Below are 24,060 nucleotides of genomic sequence, written 5' to 3' on the forward strand. Positions count from 1 at the left end.
TGAAAGAGAGGGGGCAAAAAAAAGATAAAAATACAGAGAAAACAACTAAAAACAAAAGTGAAATCAATGCATATTATTATGCAAAATTATATTAAACAACAAAAATTAATAAATAATACAATAGATGAATGAATTAATTAATACGGAGTGTACAATGGAAGTTTTCCAACGATTACAACTGAGGGCTTTGAGTCTTAAAGCGGTAGCTGCCGGTGCTGCCGATTTTGTTATTCAATATCCTTGCCTGCATGTTCGGTGCTGGATAACTGCTACACCTGGGTTCTTCCATTCCAAAAGGGGACACGTTTGCTCTTCAACAGAACAAAGAAATAATTTTTTTATAAAATATTCAAATGAACAAATAAACACACAGACACACACACACACATACGTGGACATGGAAAATGTAGAGTTGGTTTTATTTAAATATGTGCGTATTGAAGAAATAAATTCAACTTACATATATGTTGGTGAATAAACCGGTGGAGAGGGCGAAAGCAGAACAGCCTGTTCAACCTTTTGCCCTTCTGACGTGATAAATGCGCCACCTCGTACAGCGAGGTTGCAGTGGGCGTTCTGAGGCGGGGGACTCAGAGAAGAGGAGGATACGGTATTTTGAGGGGACTGCGTCGTACTGCCGTGATGCCGAACACCGTTGGAAAATTCGTTCAACCTTCGCTGCAAGTCGACAATAACTTTCCTCTGTTCATCCAACTGACCTGAAAATAGCCAAAAAAACAAATAAATAAATAAACAAACAAACAAACACATGCGCACAAATAGGCAAAACATATACCGAGAACAATTTCGTGCTGTCTCTTCGATTCACCCAACGCCGAAAATAAGTCGAGCTTGATGCGAGTTTCGGCCGAAAGTGACGATTCCAAATGGGAATTTTTCCGTTCCATCTCCGCCACCGCGGCTACCAGCTGTTCCACAGCATTGGATTCTTTGAACAAGCGTAAATTTCGAACTTCCGACTCCAACTTGCCGATCTGCTCTTCACGCTGCGTTAATTCTTTGCGTGCGTGTTTCAATTCTTTTTCACCATCACGTCGACGTCGACACTGTTCACAATCACCATTACTACAAACCGACAAACAATACAATACAATACAATTGACATCGTTCGTTTATTTAAATTTATCACCGATGTGATCCGGATGATGCAACTGCCTGGTGACGACTGGATATCAGAGCCGCAGCCGCTTCTTCGGCTTTTTTCGTCGCTCGACGTTCCTGTTGAAGCTGCTGATCAAGGTGAGCTTTCGCTTTCTGCTCTTCGGCTATTTTCTTTTCCAGCCCGTTAATTACCTGCCGATCCTGTTGCCTGCTTCGCAACAGATTTTGAACCCTAAATATATACAAATTCACGTCGACTTTTCAATTCATATTTATTTCATTTCAATCGATTCGTCGTCGTCGTCGTCTATCTATAATTTTTGCGCTTACCGTGTTTGCAGCTGCTCATTATTAATTTTCAATTCATTCAGTTCACTTTTCAACGAACATTCTACATTGGACATTTCCATAAGTTGCAGGCGCAACTCCTGTTCACGCGACTTGCTCGTACGCAAGTCAATTTTCATTTTTTCGAGATCTGCTTCACAGCTAAACAAACATGAATCATTAAACAACCGTACAAATAAGATCAGAAAAATAAATTCCCAAAGTACCCGCAATAAATGCTCGTGTCTCGATCAGTGACAGTTCTGATTCTCGCCAAAGTGCCGGTTGACGAACCAGTGGCATCCCGGACCGCGAAGATGTCCATACCGGAACCGTCAGCCGACGCCACCGTTGGACCCGTACTGGCGCCACAGGCGCCACCACCACCTTTGCGACGGCTTTTCCTATTCTGCGCGGTTCTGTCGGCAGCCGGTGCCAATACAACCGTACAAGTTGCACTAGATGTCGGCAGTTTGCTATTGTTGGCCTGCTTGTTAGCAGCGGAAATTGGTGGGCCCATCGGGATGCAGTCGACCAATTTCCTCTGTTCGTCCTTATTTTCGCTGCTGGTCTCGCTGTCCGCGTAGTCGGTATCGTTGCAAGCGACCACACCACCGGAATAATTATGCCCAAACCTGGCCGTCAGCCAGTCCAAACTACCAAAGATTTGTCGCAAGCTTGCCCACCACCAAGAAGTCAACTGTTCTTCGACCACTTTGGGCGGTTCCTGGTAAGGAACAGGATCGTTTTGGTTAACCTTTTTGCCGTTGAACTTCGTCCGTCGTTTTCTGATCTGCTTCTGACTGCTCGAATTCTGCCGTTGACGGCTTGCAGGCGATGATACCAACTCAACACCACTACCACCACCAACACCGGAAAATAAGGCTCCACCGTTTCCAAGTGTCGGTTCACAGTCGATCACTGCCGGCTGAGTAGACTGTTTGCCGGTGCGGATTTTCGACTGAGAACCGCCAGTCGACTGGACCGTGCCCCTTGGCAACGCCACTTGCAGCGTGTTAACACCGTCCGTCGTAGGGCTACCACCGTTTCCTACAATGTTCCCGTTCCGAACACTTCCTCCGCTTTCCTCTTTCAACTGCACACTTCCTCCTATACACACACACACACACAGACAGACACACACACACAAATATACTTCGATACTATTTTAAAATGATCAAAATCATTTAATGATAAAAAAAATAACAACAAATTTATAAATTCTCTTACCTTTGCACTTCTCTGACGACACACTCACTTTGTCGGCCGGAAGGGCAAAGAACAGCAAACTCCAGTAAAACTGATTTGTGCGACTAATTTCCTTCTGGCGACGCTGCAATGAGAAATACTGGGATTTGAAAAAGTTCTCGAATAAATACAAAACACACTGGCAAATTATACCAAAATCCACCAATCACAAATCATCAGAGAATAAACATATCGATCAACTAACTGTATGATGCATTGTGCAAATAACTCGTATGCAAATCACCGATGACTAATATCTGATGATTCACTCACTGAAATCTGTCAACATATGATAATTTCAAAATTCCACCAACCGGCTAGTGAAATGAATTCTTTTCCAAAACAATTGTAAAATAAAACGAATCTTTTCCCCCTTCCAATATATCTCATGCTTATTTGGTGACAAGAAGACGCTCAAATTGTCACAATAATAATCATCATCAACTAACTGAGCTTGATTTTAAGAAAACCTTTTTCAATACAACCTGATCAATAAAGCAAACCGTTAGAAACACAATCGAAACTATAGCTGCCGACTGATACTTATGCTTGAGTCAATCAACAACAATCTGCTATGATTCGACTACTATAATTTGTTCTATTTTTCCAGCTGCTCCCGACAAATCATCATATACTTACGCAATAATTCAATAAATATAAAATGCAAATAACATTTTCCAACATTCTCTGCAATTGCACTTTTGAAGAATCAAAGTACATTACAAAATTTAAGTTACTCAAACAAAATTACCTCTGATTCCATTCTGAAGGCAGATTTCGAGCGCGTTGTTCACCGATGCAGAATATGCGAATGAGTCAATTTAAAATAAAAACAGCTGCTTTTATATCTGTCTAAATCATTTTAAACCATTTAACTGTTCGAACATTTCAATCAATTCAAGCTTTCAAATTAACGACACCTTGCAACAGAATACATCATATCCATATGAATTTTACACGTATTTAAGTACTTTTTCACTTAAACTGCTTGATCACTTTAAAACATTTTAATTTAATAAACATAACAGCATAATTTTCGAAAACCCTCTATTATTAATGAAACATTTGATATTTTGATATATTGAAGCTGCTAAATGCTAAAAATATATTACTAAATGAAAAACTGCCAAACTTTACTAATTACAACTCTAATCTCTAACTACTTGCTAAAGACTGAACACATTTATCAAAAAGCAGAATAATTGAAATTTAAATCAGAGTTAATAGAAAAGGAGAGTTGCAAAGCAAGTTGTGCCGAAAAAAAACACGCAAGCAATGCGAATAACTACCTCGACATTACAACATGAATTATCCCATTCAAATAGCCACTGAAGCAGAATACTGAAACTTTCACTTCACTGATAACTGCTCTTACTAAGCACAAATTTAGAAAAAAGTAATTCATTTTATATTAAAATAACTGAAAACTAAACATGTATTCACTCAAATGCGAGATGACCCACTGGGATGGTCAGAAGAGTAAGGTGCTCTTTTGTTCGAGCTTGATTATCCACTACAGTACACCTTATAAAAAAGACAACTAGCAGAATTGAACTTTTCCAAATATAATCGGGAAAGTTATTTCAAAAACTTATTTGTCTTTAGTAAAACAATAAAATATGTACAATGTTATTTTAAACAAAATTAATTTTAAATTTTGAATTATATATTTGAAAATTTTACTTGCCAACCGACTGAGAAATAACTGCCGAATGAAACTAAACTCAAGAAAAAAGTCAACTACCGCTATTAAAAATACATAATATAAAACAGAGAAGAACGCCCTCACATTCATGTCACAGGCTGAAAAAGTTAAAATCAATAAAAGATAACGCCAAACTATTAGTATAATAATAAAAAACAAAATTCGCAATAATTAATGACATTCCCGAAGGCGACCACGTCGTTAAGCCGCTATAATTGTAGCGAAATGTTGCCGTGTCTATTAAACGAAACAATTAAAAAAAACGGATAATACCCGCCTGCTATCCACAGATGTGAAATTTTCGACTCTCAATACAGGGACACTCATCACTAGACAGATGCTTAAAATTAAAAAGGCCCATTTACTTATTAGTGATTGAACCTTAATTTATGCGAGAAGCAGATAAACCTACAGTGCATTTATGAAAACTGGCACTTCTTCAATCCAGCTGGGCTAATCCCTGTTCAAATATGCATTCCTGTCGTAAAAAACAACAACTCACCAAACGAAGCCTGTAGCTAACGTAACTTTTGACATCAAACCCTAACGTCACAACGGGATAACCAATGCTGAAAAATACAATTCAAAAGAAAAGGTAAATAATAATGATAACAATGTAATGCGCTCACCAATGCGCCGCCAACGGTCGACAGAGATCCAAAGTAAATGGTAATGTTTTGAGCTCTTTTAACCGAACAGAAGTTTCGACATAGAGAAAAATCATCCACAGCGTTGTGGTCGGAAGGCAAATGCCTCGGTCCGCTAAAATTAATAAAAAAGCACTCTATATATCCCACGTTGAGGACAATAAGTATGCTTGGTTACCAGCGTGCCACACATACTGCACCCATACATATGTGCTGGCAATAAAAAAGACCCACTGAACGGGCACAAATATGAAACATATCACATCTGATGTAAATGTGACGCAAACAAAAAAAACCGTAAATGTCTGTTAAAAAACAAGCCGAATTAGTATAATGCAATTAAACAGTGGAACTATGAAAATACTAACCATTCCTTGATATCTGAAGGAATCGTAAATGCAACGCAACATCAACCAAAATGGCCAAAAATACTCGAAGCGAAAGTCTAACACAAAGTCTGCCATCATAACTACCGTCCAAACAAGAAGCATTTTAAAATATATAAGACTGCTAAAGTGAAAAGTTCGTTCACTAAACAGTGTATCATTTAAATGCAATAACTAATGAACTAACCTGCCGCAAAGACTTTCAGGCATTTTGTTCTTCTTAAATGCCCTCCTCAGCTTGGCGTTATCGGTAGTTCTACGCTTCATGCTCACATCGACCTGAAATTTGCATTTATAGCAATTTCACGTTGATACAGATGTCAAACATCAAGTAATTTTCCCGGAACGATGAAAAATTAACGCTGAGAATTTCATTTGTTTCAGTTCGATAATGCCATTTAAATTCAAATTGACAATTTGCAAATAGTCTGACCAAAACTTAAGTCATTTTAAATATACAGTGTTTTTCATAAAATAAGTAACAGAGAAAAAAACAATAAAAAAAAGAATCAAATCTAAGTCCAATCTGTTTCGAAGAGACAATCATTATCAATGGTTACTATGCAATTGAGGATGCATGAGGTATGTCAACAGGCTGCAAAAAACACAATGTGACAGCTCATACAAGTATCTCTCTCGGCCAAATATATACAATTTGTAAACAAAATTGGAACGGAAAATACAATTTGCCGCCACAACGGAACAGCACTGCAACAAATTTCACAGCCCGCTTGCAATAATGACCATCAACACAACTACCGTAAGTAACCGTTTGGATGTTACATGATTTTCATATTTCAAAACTTAAATCTGCTTCATTAAAGAATATTTCAGATAAAAAAAGGTTACTCATGAAAATTAGCATTTAAAAACAATCATTTGTTATTTTTTCTATGCAATTCTAGCAATGTTTTATATTTGCAAATTTTAAAGTAGAACAAATTACTGTAGAAGATACATGCATACTAAACTATTTGAATTTTGAAATGAAAATCAGCATTACTGATAGCATAAATTACTTCAAATAAAAACAGTTTTTAACAAATTTAAATAAACTTTTAACTGCAAAGTACAAAATTGGACAAACTAAAAAAATAAAAATCAATATTTTCTTTATTTGAAATATGATGTCTTATACAAACAGTTTACAATGATCATTTAATATTTTGCGAATTTCATACTTTTATTTATTATTTGCAATATGAAAACATCTTGCTAAATTAAATTTCAATTAACGTGGAACTGTCCATGAAATATCATTACTGTTTTAACACTTACCAGAGAAACGGAGTTGCAGCTGCAGCAGTAGTAAAAATTCCAACACTAAATAAACGCAGTCAAAAGAGATACAGACAAGCGGGATGAGTCAGAAAATGCGAATTGCACCAATAATACGTTTAGCATTGCAACAGTGAAGGCAAATTAAATATGGTGCAATAGATAACTTAAAATCACTTTTTTCAGTTCATGCAACACAAATTGATAATGAATCATTTGACATTGAATAATAGCAGTTCCTGCTATTTCATTAAAATTATTGCATTACTGCATGAAATTTTTATAAAGAAAGTCACGCATAAAAAACATATTTTTCAAATCGGTTTTGGTGTATGCATTTTAGATTATAAATCTAAATTTGAAATGTACTCACTGTTTGTTGTAAATAATTGCTCACTTAAACAGGCATGCGTTGTAGATAAGATAGATAAACTGTACATTTTATTATGGAGCGCAATATTTTTGAGACATTTTTGCAAAGATGAATTTCGATGTAAATAAACAAGAAGAGAGTTCACTTTAAGTGCTATGAGTTTTGATTATTCTAACAATATTGACGAACACATCAAGTACATTAATAATATAACAACGATAAAAGCAGATAAACTATCATTATTAATGAAGTGTAATTTTTGTATCCTAAGCACAGTGCTTCTTGCCATTTTTGTCGTTGTTTGGTCTGTCGAGCATCTATCCATTTATGCATTGCATATCTTTCAAATTTATTGTAAAAATTGGACTTTGGAAAAAAAATTACTGTGGAAAGCTTATTTATGTTATTTTATTTTATGGTATATTTATTATGGTTGCCTTAATCCTCTAACAATAAAATTGACTCATATTATTCAAAATGCTTTTTGCATTCATCTTTCAAAAATTCACATTTCTTTGTGACCATACAAAGTATAGTTAATGTTTTCACATGGCTTATTTTCCAGTTTAATATAATGAATGTAACATAAGTGAAATGGAGCAATTACACTCGAAAAAGAAAAGATACAGTTAATAGACTTGTATTTTTTGTGATGATATTGAATGAACGGTCACGTCACGATTTTGGGATATGTTATTTATTTGTCTAAGCTTACGTGTAAAATGAGTGTGAAAAACGATGTGATTCATTTATAACACTGCAGGAAGTAGAGATACTGAATTTACCCAAAAATCCGTTTGAAAGTTGAATCATCAAAATTGCATGCATTAATCGGAAAAGTTAATCAATAATGATTCGAACAAAATGCTTACATCGTAGGTGGACTTCGTCGGAAGCCTTATGCAATACATTACAATTCAATGACAGAGGCGATGATATCACATTGTAAAATAAATAAACAAATCAATATGTCTGCCGTAATCCTCTTTCCTTTTTTAATGAAAAAATACTGCCAGGTAATTATCGTTCTCATTCAAGCAGATGAAAAAAAAGAATAAATGAATCAAAGCAGAACAATCGAAACGGTTAAGAATTTCAATTTGCATAATTGATACAATTCATATTAACTACATTCATAATACAGCTCTATGAACAACTTTAAGAAATTACTTTTTCAGTTTTAAAATAAAATTCACTTTAAAATATTTTCCTACTGCTATTACTGCTATCAGCCGGCAAAATTAAAAAAAAATTTACTGCATGTGATAAAAAAGAAATTAAGCATACAAAAAAGTGCAATAAGCATTTTCATTCATCGCAGAATGCTGTTTAATTTGAATAGAAATAAACAGTGTTAAAAAACAATGATAATGAATAATAACAAAAAATGTTTTAAGTAAAATATTCCACAGTAACTCATTCTTCTTCTTCTTCTTCTTCTTCATCATCGTTGAAGGATAACAGTCGACTCATTTGCTCATCTTTGCTTAATATAGAATCAGTATGTTTTCGTTTTCTTTCATTTGAACATGAAGATTTGCTTTCTTTTGACGAAGGCTTTTGAAATGTAATATCTCCTCTTTCTATCTTTTTTCCTAAAATGCATAATTACTAATGTACAATTCTGTTTTATCGATATGCTCATAACTGAAAACGTTTAAATTAAATAAACGTCATTACTGTTATAAACTTAACGCTATATAAATATGAATAGCTGAAATACTTTCTTCATTCTCTGCGAGTTGTTTTACTTTTTCCTTGTATTCTTCCATTGTTAAATCGCCTTCCTGAAGTACAACAACGGTCGGCTGGTCTTCAGGGCCATCTGGCCTAGAATCAGCATCGTCTGAAGTCGCTGCTTGCCGCTAAAATTGCAAACTGTACAAAAAATTTGTTTAAATAAACAGGAATGTTTTTCATGAAAATAAAATATATGGCAGTAAAATGTTCGAAACAACAAAATTAATACTGCACCTTCGAATCAATAGTAGGAGGTGGCTTATATCCCAATTTCTCTTTGATTGCTCTCAGAAATGGAGGTTCCTGAGGCTTGCTGTAAACAATTCCACTTCGTCTTCCTGATGCCATTGTATTACAAGTAGAAAACAAATTTTACCAGGAAAGTTGCACTAAAAGTATTACAAATGCATTACAAATGCCAAACATACAATGTTTTGCACATAGTGAAAGATATCATTGAATGAATTCTAAACTTCTGCTCAGTAAACATTGGAAATAATATATATTTTATAATTAACACGGCGATGTACTAAATATTTCTAAAAATTTGAAATGCAATTGTTCAATTTAAAAGAAAAAATGTTACTGTATGTCACTGGAAATGTAAAGAAAAGTAGGTATTGAGCAAAACAAACACCACATTCTTATAATTGTTTTTAGCTTAAATAATATTTTGCCCATCGTTTCATATTTAATACAATATAAATTTATCCAATATTAAACTTTTTGAAACAGATTTCACATAAACAGAATCATCTTTTAAAATTGTTCATTTTTTACTTTTAACTATTGTTTTGTTTTTAACAGCATTATTATAATTAAATTTTATGTCCACTTATAACTTTTTTACTTCAAATAGGAATAAGATTAACTGTAAGATGACAGTTTAGAAAAAATGATAAAAATCATTTCTTCACATGAACATGATTTTCCAATTGTTTTTATTCATATGGTAGTCGTGAAGATTTTTAATGTGTCACTGATGGCTTGGAATTTGTTCTTGAAAATAATATTGTTTGAACTGTTTTTATCTTCATTCTAAATAAACAGTACAGACAAGATTGTCAATTCGAAATTTACTTTATTTGAAAAAGATTTAACTGTTACACCAATGATAATCATAAATTACGTAAACAAAGAAACGAATGCCTTTATTAAACATAGAATGAACTTATAAATTTGTTGCAATCTAGATTCTCAAACAATCGCTGTTAAATAAGAAGTGGGTTATTATCTTTTGTAAAATGGAGATTTCGCTAATAATAACAATGAGAGTGATGCTGTGAATGAGGTATTAGTCGTAATTATTTTGAAGGATATGTATTGAAAATTTGCAAAAATAAACTTCGACATACAATATCCGATCATTGCATGTGAAAAATATCGTGACGGAGCAGTCAAGATTATTTCGCATTTTATACAAAATGTGCATTTATTCAGCATGAAAACAAAAAAGATGCTGAAAGTAAAACATGTTACGCTTGTAGTGCTGCGCCCTTTCCTTTGCTTTGTTGAAGAAGAAGTCGTTTGCTTTAATTTTTGTAGTTGTAAATCTGGAAATGAAGATTATTTTTAATCGTAAAATTCTCTAGAGCTATGCAAATAGGTTTCAAGTGTTCTGGTTGTATAGCAATACTGCCACGCTATTGAGTCGTTGAAAAGATCATTACCAGTCGTCGATTGCTCGAAGCAAGCTGTTTTTACACTGATCATTTATTCGCAATATGCTGATGATTATGGGTTTTTTGTTTTAAAATAGCAAGCATGCAAGACGATTAAAACGTGAAATAGAATCATCAAGTGGAGATTTGTGCTATGATCTATTCTTTGTCATTTGGTATCTGAAGTGAAATTTAAATTAAATTTTATTAATGCGATGCTTGTTCTTTTAGCAGCTGTTGGCGTATTTGAAAACGTTAAGTTTGGGTAATTTTTAAATTCAGGGCTAAATTTTGCGACAGCCGTCAGTTCACTCGACGATTAGTATATTCCAAGAATCGGTTAATGCGTTATTCTTTTTAATTATCAGTTGCCGATTGTCAGCTGGTGAATATTTTTCAATGTTTAGTGATGTAAAATGACTTAGTATGCGTATTTTTGGCGTCAACTACTTTGCAAATGTGGACCTTATTTCTTTTTGAAACATCTCCTCGACAATGAAGTGCATTATTATAACTTTTTCAAAAGCAGAACTTTTATATAGTTGTTATCGAGTTTCTGGTTTAAAATATTTGCATTCAAATTTAGCTTCTACTATCGGTCAAACGTTCATTCATTTCTTTTGCACAACCTGCGGTTAATCCATAAATACAACAACGTGATAGCGTTGCTAGATTGGCGTCAACATTTTGCTAATACCAGATAATCATCGGTTGAAGCACAACAGACGACATCTATTTGCATTTCTGAGCAAATAAAAAACAAAAAGTGTTTGATATCGCCTGTTTGATAAAATAAATATATCTAAATTTTATATTATTATATACGAAGAGGAAGTGAAGCATTTGAAGATTCACTCGAAATTTTGATAAAAAATATTAAGAGAAAAATTCCAGTTTAATGTTTAAACTTTTACTAGCATGTTTATTCATTGATGAGAAAGCTTTTGGAAACGTGATAGATAATTTTAAATAAAAAAGTGCGAAATAATTTCACTTGTTTAGCTTTGTTTTTCATTGTCATGTCATACATTTTATTATTTGATAACATCATAGCAAAACAGTTTGTCAATGTAATTATGAATATTTTTGCTTTTACATCATATTGAATAAATTGCAAACAATCTACTGATAAATTTGTTTGTCAATAAAATGGAAATATGTATACACGTGAAGACAAAGGGTTTTATAGCAAAATAAAAATGAGCAAATATTTTATAATAAAACTTTTTATTGTGGAGTGGAACGTGAAAATTTTCATCGTCATTGAGCAAATGTTTCGTAGAACATTCCATTCACCTAATCAGGTAGTTCAATTTGTGAATATTGAAAATTTCCAATCAGTCATAAAGCAATATTGATATTTGAAAATTTGAGCTCCAAATATCTGATAAATGAGAACAGTTTCTATGTGTGCAGTTTGTTTGAATACTGCCACTGTTTTAAGCAGTGATGCAATTATTTGGACAGACGATTATTGATATTCGTACTGATTTATAATGTGATGCTAGGTGATACTCTTTTCATCAAGCGAACACTTGGAATAACCAGTTTAAAGTACGCCTTGAGTATTTATATTTCGAATTGTACAGACAATATCAAAAGCCAGATTTTGTACTGTCCAAGAATTTCTCAACACACGCAAAGCATTCCGAGAGAAGCGCTTTTGAATTTCATTTTACATTTGTGATTGATAACAAGAATTCATAATTGGGAAGTCATTAGCAATGACAATAATTTCAGATTGGAAATGATTACCATGAGAAAAACTATGCTAATGGTTTTTTTCAATGAATTTAGCTGATATTATTGAAGCGTATTGAACAATTCACAAGAAAAAGCAAAGACACCTTTGAGCAGGTATATTTTGAAATTCAAATTTCAATTATTCAGTTCTTCAAAATTCCAAACAAAGTGCTCATTATTCTTTTTTTCTTTTGCTTAATTTATCGCATAATGAAATTGAAGCTGTGAACAAGTGAAATAATAACCACAGAAGCGTTCAGTATTAATAATAATAATCGTTCAAAATAATTCTCAAATTTCTCTCTGAATAGCCTTTTTAATTAATTGTCAATGACCCTTTTCATCTTTTTCATTGACAAAATTATTTTTTCAATGAAAAACAAAAAGACCCTTTTCTTAACTTTTCATTTGCATTTATTCATCATTTTCTCATTTGCATGTCTTGTCACAGGCTAGTGAAAATTTGTTCGTGATCAGTTGGTTTGTTTAGTTTTGTTAGAACAAAACGAGGAGAAAAAACTGAAAGGTAAAATTGATTTTATAAAAATAATGACTTTTGCGTTTCGCATTTGCTGAATGAACGAGTGAATATTTGATATGATGATGAAGGTAATTTGTCGATAGGTCTTTTTGATAATTATTTATATTGTCTGTACAATGGCAGAGATTTTATTAATTTTTCTTTTCTTTTACCTCTATTTATTGGTTTGCATTATTTGATCAAGTGATTGAAGTGGATTAGTTGCTTTTAAAATCACTTACAGGATTGTGCGCAAAAACGCAAAAGGTGCTTTCAATGCGCTCCATATTGCAGCGTGTGCTTTGTTGCTCAGATTGATGCTCTGCTTTCAAATCCCTCTACAGTTGACGTAATCGTATCAACGTTGTTTTAATTAAAAAAATAAAATTTTAAATGTTGTAATAATGATAATAAAAGATTGACGATTATTTTTTTATGAATTTTTTTAAATTGCAAAATTTCATTGTATAAATGAAATTTTTTTAATTACTGTTTTAACCTAATTTTCTACAAAAAAATCCTACTGTAGGTTGTCATAAGGTAATTTCGAGCGTCAGTCGCGACGCGTGGTCATAGTTTGAAGGTATCGACGAGTGGAAGACCGACTCGAGGCGGCCGTTTCGGTCTGCTGTAATTCTGAGCGATATTTTGGGTAAATATTTGGTAATTTATGTTTTTCCAGTTTCGAACGTTTATTATTATTCTTTTTTGTGCCAGCTTGTTGGACAGGTGACTTCAAGCAATGGTATGACATCGGATTTTAGTGCATGTCGGCAGGGCGGCGTCAGAACGCCGCTCAGTTTTCGCCATGCAATGGACACATGCGTCCGCTGCGGTAGGCCGGCTACGGTTGTGGCCAGTTTGAAGCAGCTGAATTGTGCGCATCTTATTTGTGCTGGTTGTGCGCATGTTCGAGGTCTGGGAGCTTGTCCGCTTTGTATGCCGCTTAAAGAAGGCAGTTATGAAATGTTAGCTTGCCGTCTGTCGAACAGCACTACCTCTGCGGACGCCTCAGGCCGGTCGAGTGTTGTCAGTCAGCAGCAGCAGCAACAGCAGCAGCAGCTGTTCAACAATGATCAACTGTGCCCAGCTACCTCAAGCCCCGCTGTGTCCAGATTCTATGCGCCTGTGCAGGATACAAGTCTACCTCCGGTTGATTTAAAATTGCAACGTAAAAGTTATATTATTATTATTTTGTCGTTTCAATTGCAGGCGTGTACAGCTGATTCACATTCTGGTAGCTTTTTACCAACTACTACTATTACTACTACCTCTGCCGTCCCGCAAACGCAGTTTAGTGGATATCGTATTCCGACTGCTTTACCTCGTCCAAATTGCAGCGGTTGTATGGGCGGAGTGAGAGCGATTGCAAAATGTGAAGACTGTCAAGAATTTCTGTGTGCCGACTGCGCAAATTGTCATCACCGGACTGTGGGCGTTAAGCCGCATCGTATTTTAGATTTGTTTTCAAATTCTGTTCACAATTACAATTCTTCTGATTTTAATTATCATACAAATTCTCAGCAACAACAACAACAGTGTGCTCTGACACGAATGTCTCAGCTGAGCTTATGTAATGGAATGAACGATCATGGAATATCGCTTTGCAAGTGAGCAGTGTTTATTCGGTTGTTCTCCTTATTTCTTTAATATTGTTTCAGCGTTCATTTGACGGATTATACGCATATTTTTTGCGATGGCTGCCTAACATTCATCTGCCCCAAATGTGCCGTTGACCATCATGGTCACGGTCTTCGCACTACCGGTGGAAGTTTAATATCTCCGGCTAATGAGATGGACGTGAAAAATACTCGTCGACTGTTGAATTCAGGACATATGCATTTGAAGCTGGTCACCGACAGTCTGGATTCAGTGAATCGAATGGGCAACAGACTCGAATCCCGTGTGACTGGACTGGTCAAAGATATACAGACCATTTCGCAGACATTGATCAACGCTCTCGAAGAACGTCGTCTGAAGTGGTTGGAACAATTGCAAAGTTGGCGTGTGTTGAGAATGGGCAAATTGTCAATGTGCGAGGAGCATCTCAGGCATTACCGTGATCGAATCCAAATAGCCGTGGCCAAGTTGGAAAATTTGGGCTCCTTGAACACCGCCGACAGTGATTTATGGCACCACGAGCTCGAAGAATGCATCAGAACATTTCCCTATGAGCTGATGCCTCACGAAGATGACAACCTCGCGTTTTTGTCACCCAAGCCGTTCATTTTGATGACCATACAACAAGCCGGTGGTTTGAAAACCAACGCCAGTCCGATTCATTCGGTCGTTTACGGTGAAAATGGTCGCCAATGTGTCAAAGGTATCGTATGTTCGTTTTGTTTTTTTTTGTTTCTTCTTCTTCTTTCATATTATCTTTTTTCGACCATATTACAATACATGGATATTTTTTGTTTAATAATTGTATGTTTTGTTTTGGAAAAATCACATCCGGTTTTACAAGGAAACGAAAATTGGTGACGTATAAAAATTGCTTGCTTAAATAAGTACAGTGATGTATGCGATAATTGTGTGGGAGAAACGAGCAATAAGAATAAAAATGGTGACGTTTGAATTTTAAGTAGGGACAGGTTTCAGTTGTTACCTTATCCAAGGTTATTGCATAAAAAATGTTTTTGTTCATACATTTATTGATTTTACTGTCGAGTAATTAAGGAAAAGCCTGAGGGTTGTGATAATGTTAATGAAACAGGGGAAAGATATCTATATGTATATATATGTGTATATATGGATGTACGTATGTTGTATATGTACATCCTGAAATTGGAAATTGGCCAAAGGGAGGATTGTATGTCAACGGCAGTTGTTACAGACAAGCAATTGTTCGTCCCTGGCACAGTGTATTTTTTTTTTGTGTTTCTATTTCGACTGCTTTTGGTCAATGCACTTTCAGTGGAAAACTGGTGTTTCTTTCATTCTGGTTACAAAAATGATAATAATAATAGCAGAGTACTGTAATTGTTTTCATTTTTCCATTTTATAATTGATTCAAGTTAGAATTTTTAAATTTCAAATTGATTATAAAAAGAGAAAAAAAATACATTTATTACATATTTGCATATTATTGATGTTGGTTGAATGGAGAATAATTTTGTTATTTAGCGAACGTGTCGCTGTGAAAGTCGATTTACAAGGTTTCCCTTGCGGAAATTGTCACTTTTGAGAATTCGTTCACCTTTACAAGGAAAATTTGAATTATCTTTTATTAATTTCACAATGCGTCCGTCATTCAAAAGTACAATCAAAGAAGATGTTATATATATTTTGAAATGAAGTTCAAAAAAAGAGAAATTAATGAAAATAAATATGCTGTGACGTAAAATGATGATTGAAATCTCTGAAGAGAAGAAATTGTACTTGAAGATTAATAAATAATGAAATTTTACAATATTAGAATGGAGATGATTTGATTTAGTTGGGAGCAATAGAAGAAGGGTAAAAATTTCTTTTCCAAGCCAATTGTCGGGTAATTGATTGTCATCAAATCAGGATTTTGGTCGGTTGACAGAATTGCATTGTTTTCAGGAAGATTTGTTTCTTTTTTTTTTGAAAATCATATTCAAAAGTTGCTTTGATTACGCACAGTTGAGCTAGATCAAATTGCCTTTCGATGTGAATGATGTGGTGCAGAGAGGGAGAGAGAGATGTTGTATTCGTACCGTTGTAGCACGTGATTGGATACGGTTGATTGTGAATCGGTTTGCTGTTTTCAAATTGTATAATTTTTGTGCTTCCTTTTTGCAGATGCAAATGTCATGTACATGGTGGAGACGATAGATTATTTCAATCAACCGCTGCGCGTGGGCGGGGATTTGGTCAGCGGGGTGGTTCAACAGCCGAACGGTGTTTTCGAGTACATGCAGGTTGTGGACCGCAACGACGGCAAGTATACTTGCACCTTCACACCCAGAATGGAAGGTGAACATTTGGTACGTGTCTCGGTTAGCATGGTGGTATATGCATTGTGTATTGTATGTTTGTTTGTTTGTTTGTTGAAGGTCAGCTTGTTCGTACGGGGACAGGCGATGCCGAATTGTCCGCTGAAGTTGTCGGTCAATGGGGGACGCAGCTATTTAACTGTCAGCGGTCGCTATCCGACCAATCGGTTCTGCTCGCAGGGCAGCGGCGACGGTCAGCTCTACCGACCCTGGGGCATTGCTTGTGACAAGCTGAATCGAATCATCGTCGCCGATCGTACCAACCACCGGATTCAGATATTCGACAGCGAGGGCAGGTTCTTGACAAAGTTCGGCTGTCAGGGCTGCCGGGACGGTCAGTTCGACCGACCGGCGGGTGTGGCGGTGACCAGCTCCAACGACATCGTCGTTGTCGACAAGGACAACCACCGGGTGCAAGTGTTCACATCGAACGGTCTGTTCAAGCTGAAATTCGGCGAAAAGGGCCGCGACGTCGGCCAGTTCAATTATCCCTGGGGCGTGGCCGTCTCGCCCGACGACATCATCGCCGTCTCAGACACTCGCAACCACCGCGTTCAACTGTTCACCGCCAACGGCCTGTTCTGGCGCAAGTTCGGATACGAGCAGGCATTGTATTACAAGCAGTTCGACTCGCCCCGGGGTGTGGCGTTCGGTCCGGACGGGCGTCGGCTCTTCTGCACCGACTTCAACAACCACCGTCTGGTCGTGTACGACTTGGCCGCCGGCCGGGTGACCATGCACGGTGTCGAAGGCGACGCCGAGGCTCATTTCCGTCGTCCGCAAGGAATCGACGTCGACACCCAGGGCAATTTGTTCGTTGCCGACAGTCGCAACAATCGGATTCAAATTTTCTCGCCTCAGATGAACTTCATCGCTTCAATCGACTGCGGTCGCGGCACCAGTATCGCCAACGGCACCGCCAACCAGCACCACCACGGTCGGCCGTTCATGGACACGCCCACCGACGTCTGCGTCTCACCGGACGGCAAGGTTTACGTGGTCGACTTTGGAAACAATCGTATACTAGTATTTTGATCAGTCTGTATTTTCTTTCTCTTACCACTGTGTCGACTCTACTACCCTCTTCGATTGGCAATTTTTCTTTTATCATTTCCACTGGTGCAACATTTATTTTTCCACACACCCACCACATGCACATACAGAAATGTACATTTGACATGCAAAGGTAGAGGGTGGGCTCACAGAGTTCGGCCGGTTTGTATTTGTTCTTCTTTTTTTTATTGTTTTAATTATTGATTAATTATTTCCGACGATGAGACCTCTGGTCTGCTTGGGAGATGATGTTTCGTTTGAAAAATTTCTTCATTCCGTTGCCATGGGCAGAATTTTATTCATTTCCAATCACAGTGTGACGATATATATATATATATATATACATATACATATATATATATATATATATATATATATATGAGTGAGTGCAAGAAGCAAAATACAACGCGTTGATTGTTCTGCGATGACAACAGACACACAGTGTACGCGTTTTTCACACTAATTAATTATCCAATATGAAAAATATCCATTTCTGACAATTTCAACGCCTCTACTTTCATTTTCAAGCTTCAGCTTCATTTTACCGTTCAACTTTGCTATTCCACGTTCGTCTATTTTCTTTGTTTCAACTTGTTTGTTTGTTCTCTGTTTGTTTGTTTGTTTGTTTGTTTGTTCTGTTGTTCTGTTTTGCTCCAACGGAACGGAAATAGCGGGATCCCAGCTCCCACCCTCCTTCCCTACCTGCCTGCTGTTCAGCATTCATTCATTGTTGGATAGGAAACTAGCGGAACTGAATTCAACAATTTTCAACTTTCATCTGTCCCTCTCTGCCTCTCTGTTCTCTTCATCAGATTTTTACAAACTTTACCACCGGTATTCGTCGATTACTGGTAGATGATATTCTTTTTTCTTTCTTTTTTTTCAACAATTAATTTTCTCTTTTTTTGGTGAAAAATTTGGCTTTATCTAAAAAGAAAGAAAAAGAATTGTCATATGGCGTGTGAAATTTTTTATCATCAACTCACCCTAATAACCTACCTACTACCTACCTACCTACCTACATACTCATCAAAATTAATACGTCGCTACTGTCATCAGAACGGTATTTCTCACTACACATGTGTAGCACAATGTATTTCACCATTATCGCTGCAATTTAGCAACGAACGAACCAAACTGACATTTGCTTCATCATTATCATATAATCATCATCATCTTCTTCTTCTTATTCTTCTCTTGTTGATGGGAAATATCTTTCTTTCATCATTCATTCATTATATATACATACATATACATATGTGGTCATTTTTGAGGTGTTTTTTAAATTGTCATTATTCTCATCTGTAAAACAGGTGTTTTGTCCGCTTTTACGCTTAGCTTATGATGATGTGATGTTGACACGCTTGTTTAATTCAATACATGCGTTGTTCTTCTTTTTCGCTAGCCATTTTTGTGACGTGATGATGACAATAATGTGTAATATGGAACGAATCAATTCGGCTTTTGTTTATTGATTAATAATAATTACTGTCTTTGCTTTCCGTTGGGTTTCAAATGAAAAAAAAATTTCCATCTTTCCTACCTACCTACCTACCTACCTACCTACTCTTTGTCTTCTACCTTTCAACATAACTACCTATCATTTATTCATCTACACATCCATCCATCCATCCATCCATCTGTCCGTCCGTCTGTCCATCCATTCATCCATACATTGTTTTCTCTTTGTTTGAGTTGTTTTCCATTTGGAAATATAGGAACGTATGAATGTTTTCAGTATGCGAGTATGATTATGTTTTTTGTGTGCATGCTTGCATGTCATGCGCACTTTGTGGCTGATGATTACATGGACGAATAGAAAATAAAAGGCATAAATTATCTTCATTTATGCTGTTGATGATTGATTGATTTGTCCAAATGAATTAAAATATTAAACAAAATATAAAAAATTTGAAAAAAAGAACAAAGCTTACGCAATTGTTGCTTTTTTTTAGTTCGCCAAAATTATAATACTACACACTCACTCACCTTTACAAGACGAATCATTTTAAAACACAAGATAGAGGATGCTTTGATTTTGCGAATGATAATAAAATTGGCAATGTAAAAAGGTGTTGTTGCCAGTTTTCATCGAATGAGAAAACGTTCCACGACAGTATTGTCACTGTCACTTTGTGCATCATTAGTCCGATTTGAATGGCGATGACCACGTCTCGCGAGATTGCAGAACCGTTTGGTGGCGGTGCTGGTCTGGTAAAGTACTTCGGCTTCTTCGATTGTCTCCGGAAGTCGGATGTTACGTGTTTCCGGTAAAAGAAGCGCCAAAATGCCGCCGGATATCGTCAACACGCCCATGATCATCAACGGTAACGCTCTTACGTCACTAGTCTGTAATTTTAATTATATAAAACACAAAGCTGTTTTTGCATTTGAAACAACAACAACAACAACAGTGTCGCATTACCAGATAAATAATGTAAGGTGCAGTAATTACTCCTAACAAAGCGACAACCGAACTCCAGCCAATACCAATGGCACGACTTTCGGTTGGATAAAGTTCAGAAGCGTATGCATAGATAATTGTAAATGATGCGGATATGGCAAATTTTCCAACAGCTGCTAAACCTCCTTCAACCCACGGGTGCGCTACGAAAAAAAAGAAACAAAAGAAATTTCACTATTACAAAATATTAAATAAGTAAAATAAAATTTTGGAAAATAGCATACTGTTGGCAAAGAAGATAGCACTGAGCGTAACTGCACCGCCGAAAAGCATTGTTGACGTCAACGAACACCGTCGTCCAAAATTGTTAATCATTGGCCATGTGATCAAGCTAGCCGGCACTTCTACCGCCGCACTGAGTGCCAAATTTGCATAATCATTCAACTGCATGTTTGGCACATCGTATATGAGACCATTGTAAACGGTTGAATTGACAAGCCTGAACATCCGTCCACTGAATGGATATAATAATTTCAATACATACATATAGACAGATATATCTTTTCTGCAGTAGTAAAAATGATCAGTAATTTTATCTGAGCTTAAAGAATCAAAACATTAAAAAAAGGAAATACAAATAATTATTGTTAAACACACATACGTTAACATTACGTGAAATATTGAAAGACATACAGAATAACAAAATCGATCAACAAATAAGTTGATGAAGATTTTTCTTAACTTCAATAATAATAATATCATTAATTTAGAATAAAAATAGAAAAATAAATTACATGCATCTGTTGATTTTCACAATATATGCAAAAATATTGATTTCAAAATACAAACAGACAAGAACTTTCTCCTTGGTTGGTTGAATTGACAGGAATAATTTTTCTTTTATAATTTTCAAATTATCATATTTTTCATCCAAATCATCAATACAATACGCTCATTCAGCCAATATTGTTTTTAATACTTGAATTGTAATTTTAGGGTAATTATTTCATTGAAAAATGGAAAAAATAGCGAAAATGATTTTTCACACGGACACGGACATGTCACAGTTTCAGTGAGGATCAGTGAACGAACAACTAAATTTTTTACAGACAACTAAAGGTTTTCAAGTTCAATAAAAATACCAAACTAGCCAACTAGCCTCCGTTGTGCGAAATAAGCACAAAAAAACAACAGAATCTTTTTTAAACAATATTTTCTTCATTTTTAATATTTGCTTACCAAATATAAGTGACCAAAATTGCTATTTTGCGCAAATTCGGTGTACGGAACAAGTCCAGCACGGTCGGCTCGCTACCAAACGACGCTTGGCCCTCTTGCTCCACTGCACCAACCTGCCGCTTGAAAAACAAGAACAAACAAACATTCAATTTAACATTATTAAAAAATATTATTGAATTGAAAATAAATAAAATATCTGTACACATTTTTCATAAATGTCTTGTCGAGAAACTGAGCGGCGGTTGAATCGAGCTGCGCGAACAAGAATGTCACTAGCTTGACTGTAACGCTTTTTCAACAGTAACCACCTGGGAGATTCGGGAATGATCCTGAAGAAAGATAAATTGAATCAAAATTTGCACAATTTTGTCAAACCGATAACAACAAACAGGACTGAAAAGTATGCAGAAAAAAAAGAAGAAGAATTTTTTTGCAGCATTGAAAAAAAAAAGTCTGAAAATTGGTTTAGAAAAATGTGTAAATTACAAACCACCAAAAGATGAGATACACAGCGGATGGAGCAGAAGTGACAATCAGCAGATGTCTCCAGTTGCGTAGAAGCGATGCGATGAAGCAGAGAAGGCAAAAGCTCAGACCGAAAAATGTACAAAAAGCAGTATTCAACATTATGCGATACTGGGGACCTGACAATTCAATGCCTGTGAAGAGACAGTTTCATTGTAAGCAAAATGAAAAAAATTGCTCAAAATAAAAAAATTGTTAAACCTATTACAAATGGTAGACTGAACAACGCTGGAAAAGTAGAGCCGACGAAAAATCGCAACGCCACATAAGTGTAAATGTCGGTGGCAAATGCACTGGCAGTTCCAAAAATGCTGATCACCGCCAGCATGAGAAACAATGCTATTTTCCGACCATATCTAAAATTTTTACTCACAAAATAAATAAATAAATAAATAAATAAATTAATTAATTAATTAATGATGATATGCTAATGTTACATATTTGTATATTCAATTAAATTAACATGCGGGAAATAAAAGTTGCACTTGAAAATCAATAAATCACACACAGTGTGACAAGATAAGATTTATGAATAACAAACATTTGCTTGTAAAATGGCCAAGTGTAGTGCAAAAATCTATTAAAATGACATTCTGACGTCTTCAACTGAAAATTTTTGTCAAAGTTGAAAATTCACAACTTCCTAAGTAGAATGCAATTCTCAAGAAAAAAAATGCAGTTTCACTACTACAGTATTTTTCATCATTTACGAAAAGAAAAAATGGAAAATTAGATTAAAAAACATCACGCACATTCCAGTTTATGATGATTAATTAACATTTGTGTGAAAATCGAAAAATCTGCCTACGTCGACGACTAATTCATTACTGTACTGTGCATTGTTGTATGAGGAACTGAAGAAAATAGAAGCTCAACTCAACAAGATAACATTTGAAAAAAAAAAGAAAACTTACTTTACAGCTCCGAAATGTGGCACAATTAATAATTATAGAAGAAAATCTTATACAACAGATGATAATTAACGAATGGTGAAAAAATTTAGAACATTAAAAAAGATATACCTGTCAGCGATGTGGCCGATAAAAAAATTACCAAATAAGCCGCCAATATTGAAAGCCATCAAAGAAAAAGCAGGCCAGAAATCATGATAGCAGACAAGATTCATCTGCAATACAATACACAGCTGAAGGCCAATTCAATATTAAAAAAATAATAATAAAATTCAAATTACATCGGTCACAATAGTGGTGTCGTAAATGTCATGATTGTAATTCCAACCGTATTTGCAGTCGACGATGGAAGATTTGTTTATAATTATCTTGTGATCAATTATTTCAGTGTCAAATTGCTTACATTTGCTGAATTTCACAGTTCTGTGAAAATAAGCATTATCATCATCTTCCAATGGTATTGTCGAATTTTTCCATTCTTCATCGGTCATATTAATTGTAATAAAGTCCCTGGGTACAAAGCACGTGTGTTGAGGTGAAGCGGCTGCGAAAATCTTCAACATAATAATAAAAAAACAATTGAATAAATAAAATTATTTTTTTTTCACCTGAGCAAAAGCGACCCAAGAGCTTATGAGAGAAGACGGAATGGACAAGAGTATCAATATGAGACGCTGATAAAGTCCAAAAGAGCCGACAGATTGGAGAATGTGATCAAAGTCAACGGCAGTTGAAGGTGTGGTCGTCATCAGGTTCGTTGGAAAAATTGGACTTTTTCAGGCTAAGCTGACCGGGCAGATATTAATTATTACAGTGGCTTCAAATTCAGCTACTGTTCGAGAAAAATGAACCAACGAACGCTTCTCACTGGAAGCGAAACAAACAACCCCCTGAAGGTAAGAGATGGTAATCAAAAACCCGAACAATGAATGCAATCGATACTTACCAATTTCACTGACCTCTTTGAGAGAAGACTGTCGCTAATAATTTTTTCTCTTGTCTTGCCTGTTCAAAGCGAACAAACCAAAAATATCGTTCCGGCTTGATAACAACATTGCGCAGAACAATTTTCACACAGCACAACATGGAGAAAATGTATAAAAAGCAAAAAGAATCATTATCATTATTCCAATATATCAACTATCCCCGACCAGATTGCTTAATTACATCACATGTATAGAATAATACAGCGCGACAATGTTCTTCTACGGAATGTTCA

At 35.6% G+C, this 24,060-nt stretch overlaps 6 protein-coding genes across 6 annotated transcripts; 1 reads left to right on the forward strand and 5 right to left on the reverse strand.

The window, feature by feature from the left end:
- Positions 1-456: 456 nt before the first annotated feature.
- Positions 457-3,381, reverse strand: Tsp_10767 (macoilin). Its single transcript, XM_003373724.1, has 7 exons — positions 3,337-3,381; positions 2,680-2,782; positions 1,677-2,559; positions 1,453-1,611; positions 1,151-1,354; positions 797-1,086; positions 457-719 (listed from the first exon to the last, which is right to left on the reverse strand). Exons 1-7 carry the CDS (start codon positions 3,379-3,381, stop codon positions 457-459), a joined length of 1,947 nt encoding a protein of 648 aa, XP_003373772.1.
- A 1,107-nt stretch (positions 3,382-4,488) lies between these two features.
- On the reverse strand, positions 4,489-5,702 carry Tsp_10766 (macoilin). Its single transcript, XM_003373725.1, has 5 exons — positions 5,623-5,702; positions 5,418-5,580; positions 5,245-5,354; positions 4,905-4,971; positions 4,489-4,500 (listed from the first exon to the last, which is right to left on the reverse strand). Exons 1-5 carry the CDS (start codon positions 5,700-5,702, stop codon positions 4,489-4,491), a joined length of 432 nt encoding a protein of 143 aa, XP_003373773.1.
- Positions 5,703-8,605: 2,903 nt separating this feature from the next.
- Tsp_10765 (conserved hypothetical protein) lies at positions 8,606-9,174 on the reverse strand. The gene is made up of 3 exons (XM_003373726.1): positions 9,061-9,174; positions 8,810-8,951; positions 8,606-8,733 (listed from the first exon to the last, which is right to left on the reverse strand). Exons 1-3 carry the CDS (start codon positions 9,172-9,174, stop codon positions 8,606-8,608), a joined length of 384 nt encoding a protein of 127 aa, XP_003373774.1.
- A 3,656-nt stretch (positions 9,175-12,830) lies between these two features.
- On the forward strand, positions 12,831-17,899 carry Tsp_10764 (putative JmjC domain-containing histone demethylation protein 2B). Its single transcript, XM_003373727.1, has 12 exons — positions 12,831-12,839; positions 12,995-13,099; positions 13,351-13,402; positions 13,433-13,902; positions 13,963-14,360; positions 14,412-15,078; positions 15,427-15,609; positions 15,874-16,023; positions 16,187-16,206; positions 16,516-16,657; positions 16,770-16,965; positions 17,031-17,899. The coding sequence occupies exons 1-12, from the start codon at positions 12,831-12,833 to the stop codon at positions 17,897-17,899; spliced, it is 3,261 nt and encodes a 1,086-aa protein (XP_003373775.1).
- Positions 17,900-19,850: 1,951 nt separating this feature from the next.
- Positions 19,851-20,712, reverse strand: Tsp_10763 (solute carrier family 22 member 21). The gene is made up of 3 exons (XM_003373728.1): positions 20,451-20,712; positions 20,188-20,369; positions 19,851-20,111 (listed from the first exon to the last, which is right to left on the reverse strand). The coding sequence occupies exons 1-3, from the start codon at positions 20,710-20,712 to the stop codon at positions 19,851-19,853; spliced, it is 705 nt and encodes a 234-aa protein (XP_003373776.1).
- Positions 20,713-21,401: 689 nt separating this feature from the next.
- On the reverse strand, positions 21,402-23,590 carry Tsp_10762 (putative JmjC domain-containing histone demethylation protein 2B). The gene is made up of 9 exons (XM_003373729.1): positions 23,450-23,590; positions 23,123-23,395; positions 22,953-23,074; positions 22,709-22,784; positions 22,472-22,536; positions 22,132-22,286; positions 21,896-22,049; positions 21,638-21,734; positions 21,402-21,524 (listed from the first exon to the last, which is right to left on the reverse strand). The coding sequence occupies exons 1-9, from the start codon at positions 23,588-23,590 to the stop codon at positions 21,402-21,404; spliced, it is 1,206 nt and encodes a 401-aa protein (XP_003373777.1).
- Between the last annotated feature and the right edge of the window lie 470 nt (positions 23,591-24,060).

Source organism: Trichinella spiralis (genome assembly GCF_000181795.1).
Source record: "Trichinella spiralis strain ISS 195 chromosome Unknown Scfld6, whole genome shotgun sequence".
NCBI lineage: Eukaryota > Metazoa > Nematoda > Enoplea > Trichinellida > Trichinellidae > Trichinella > Trichinella spiralis.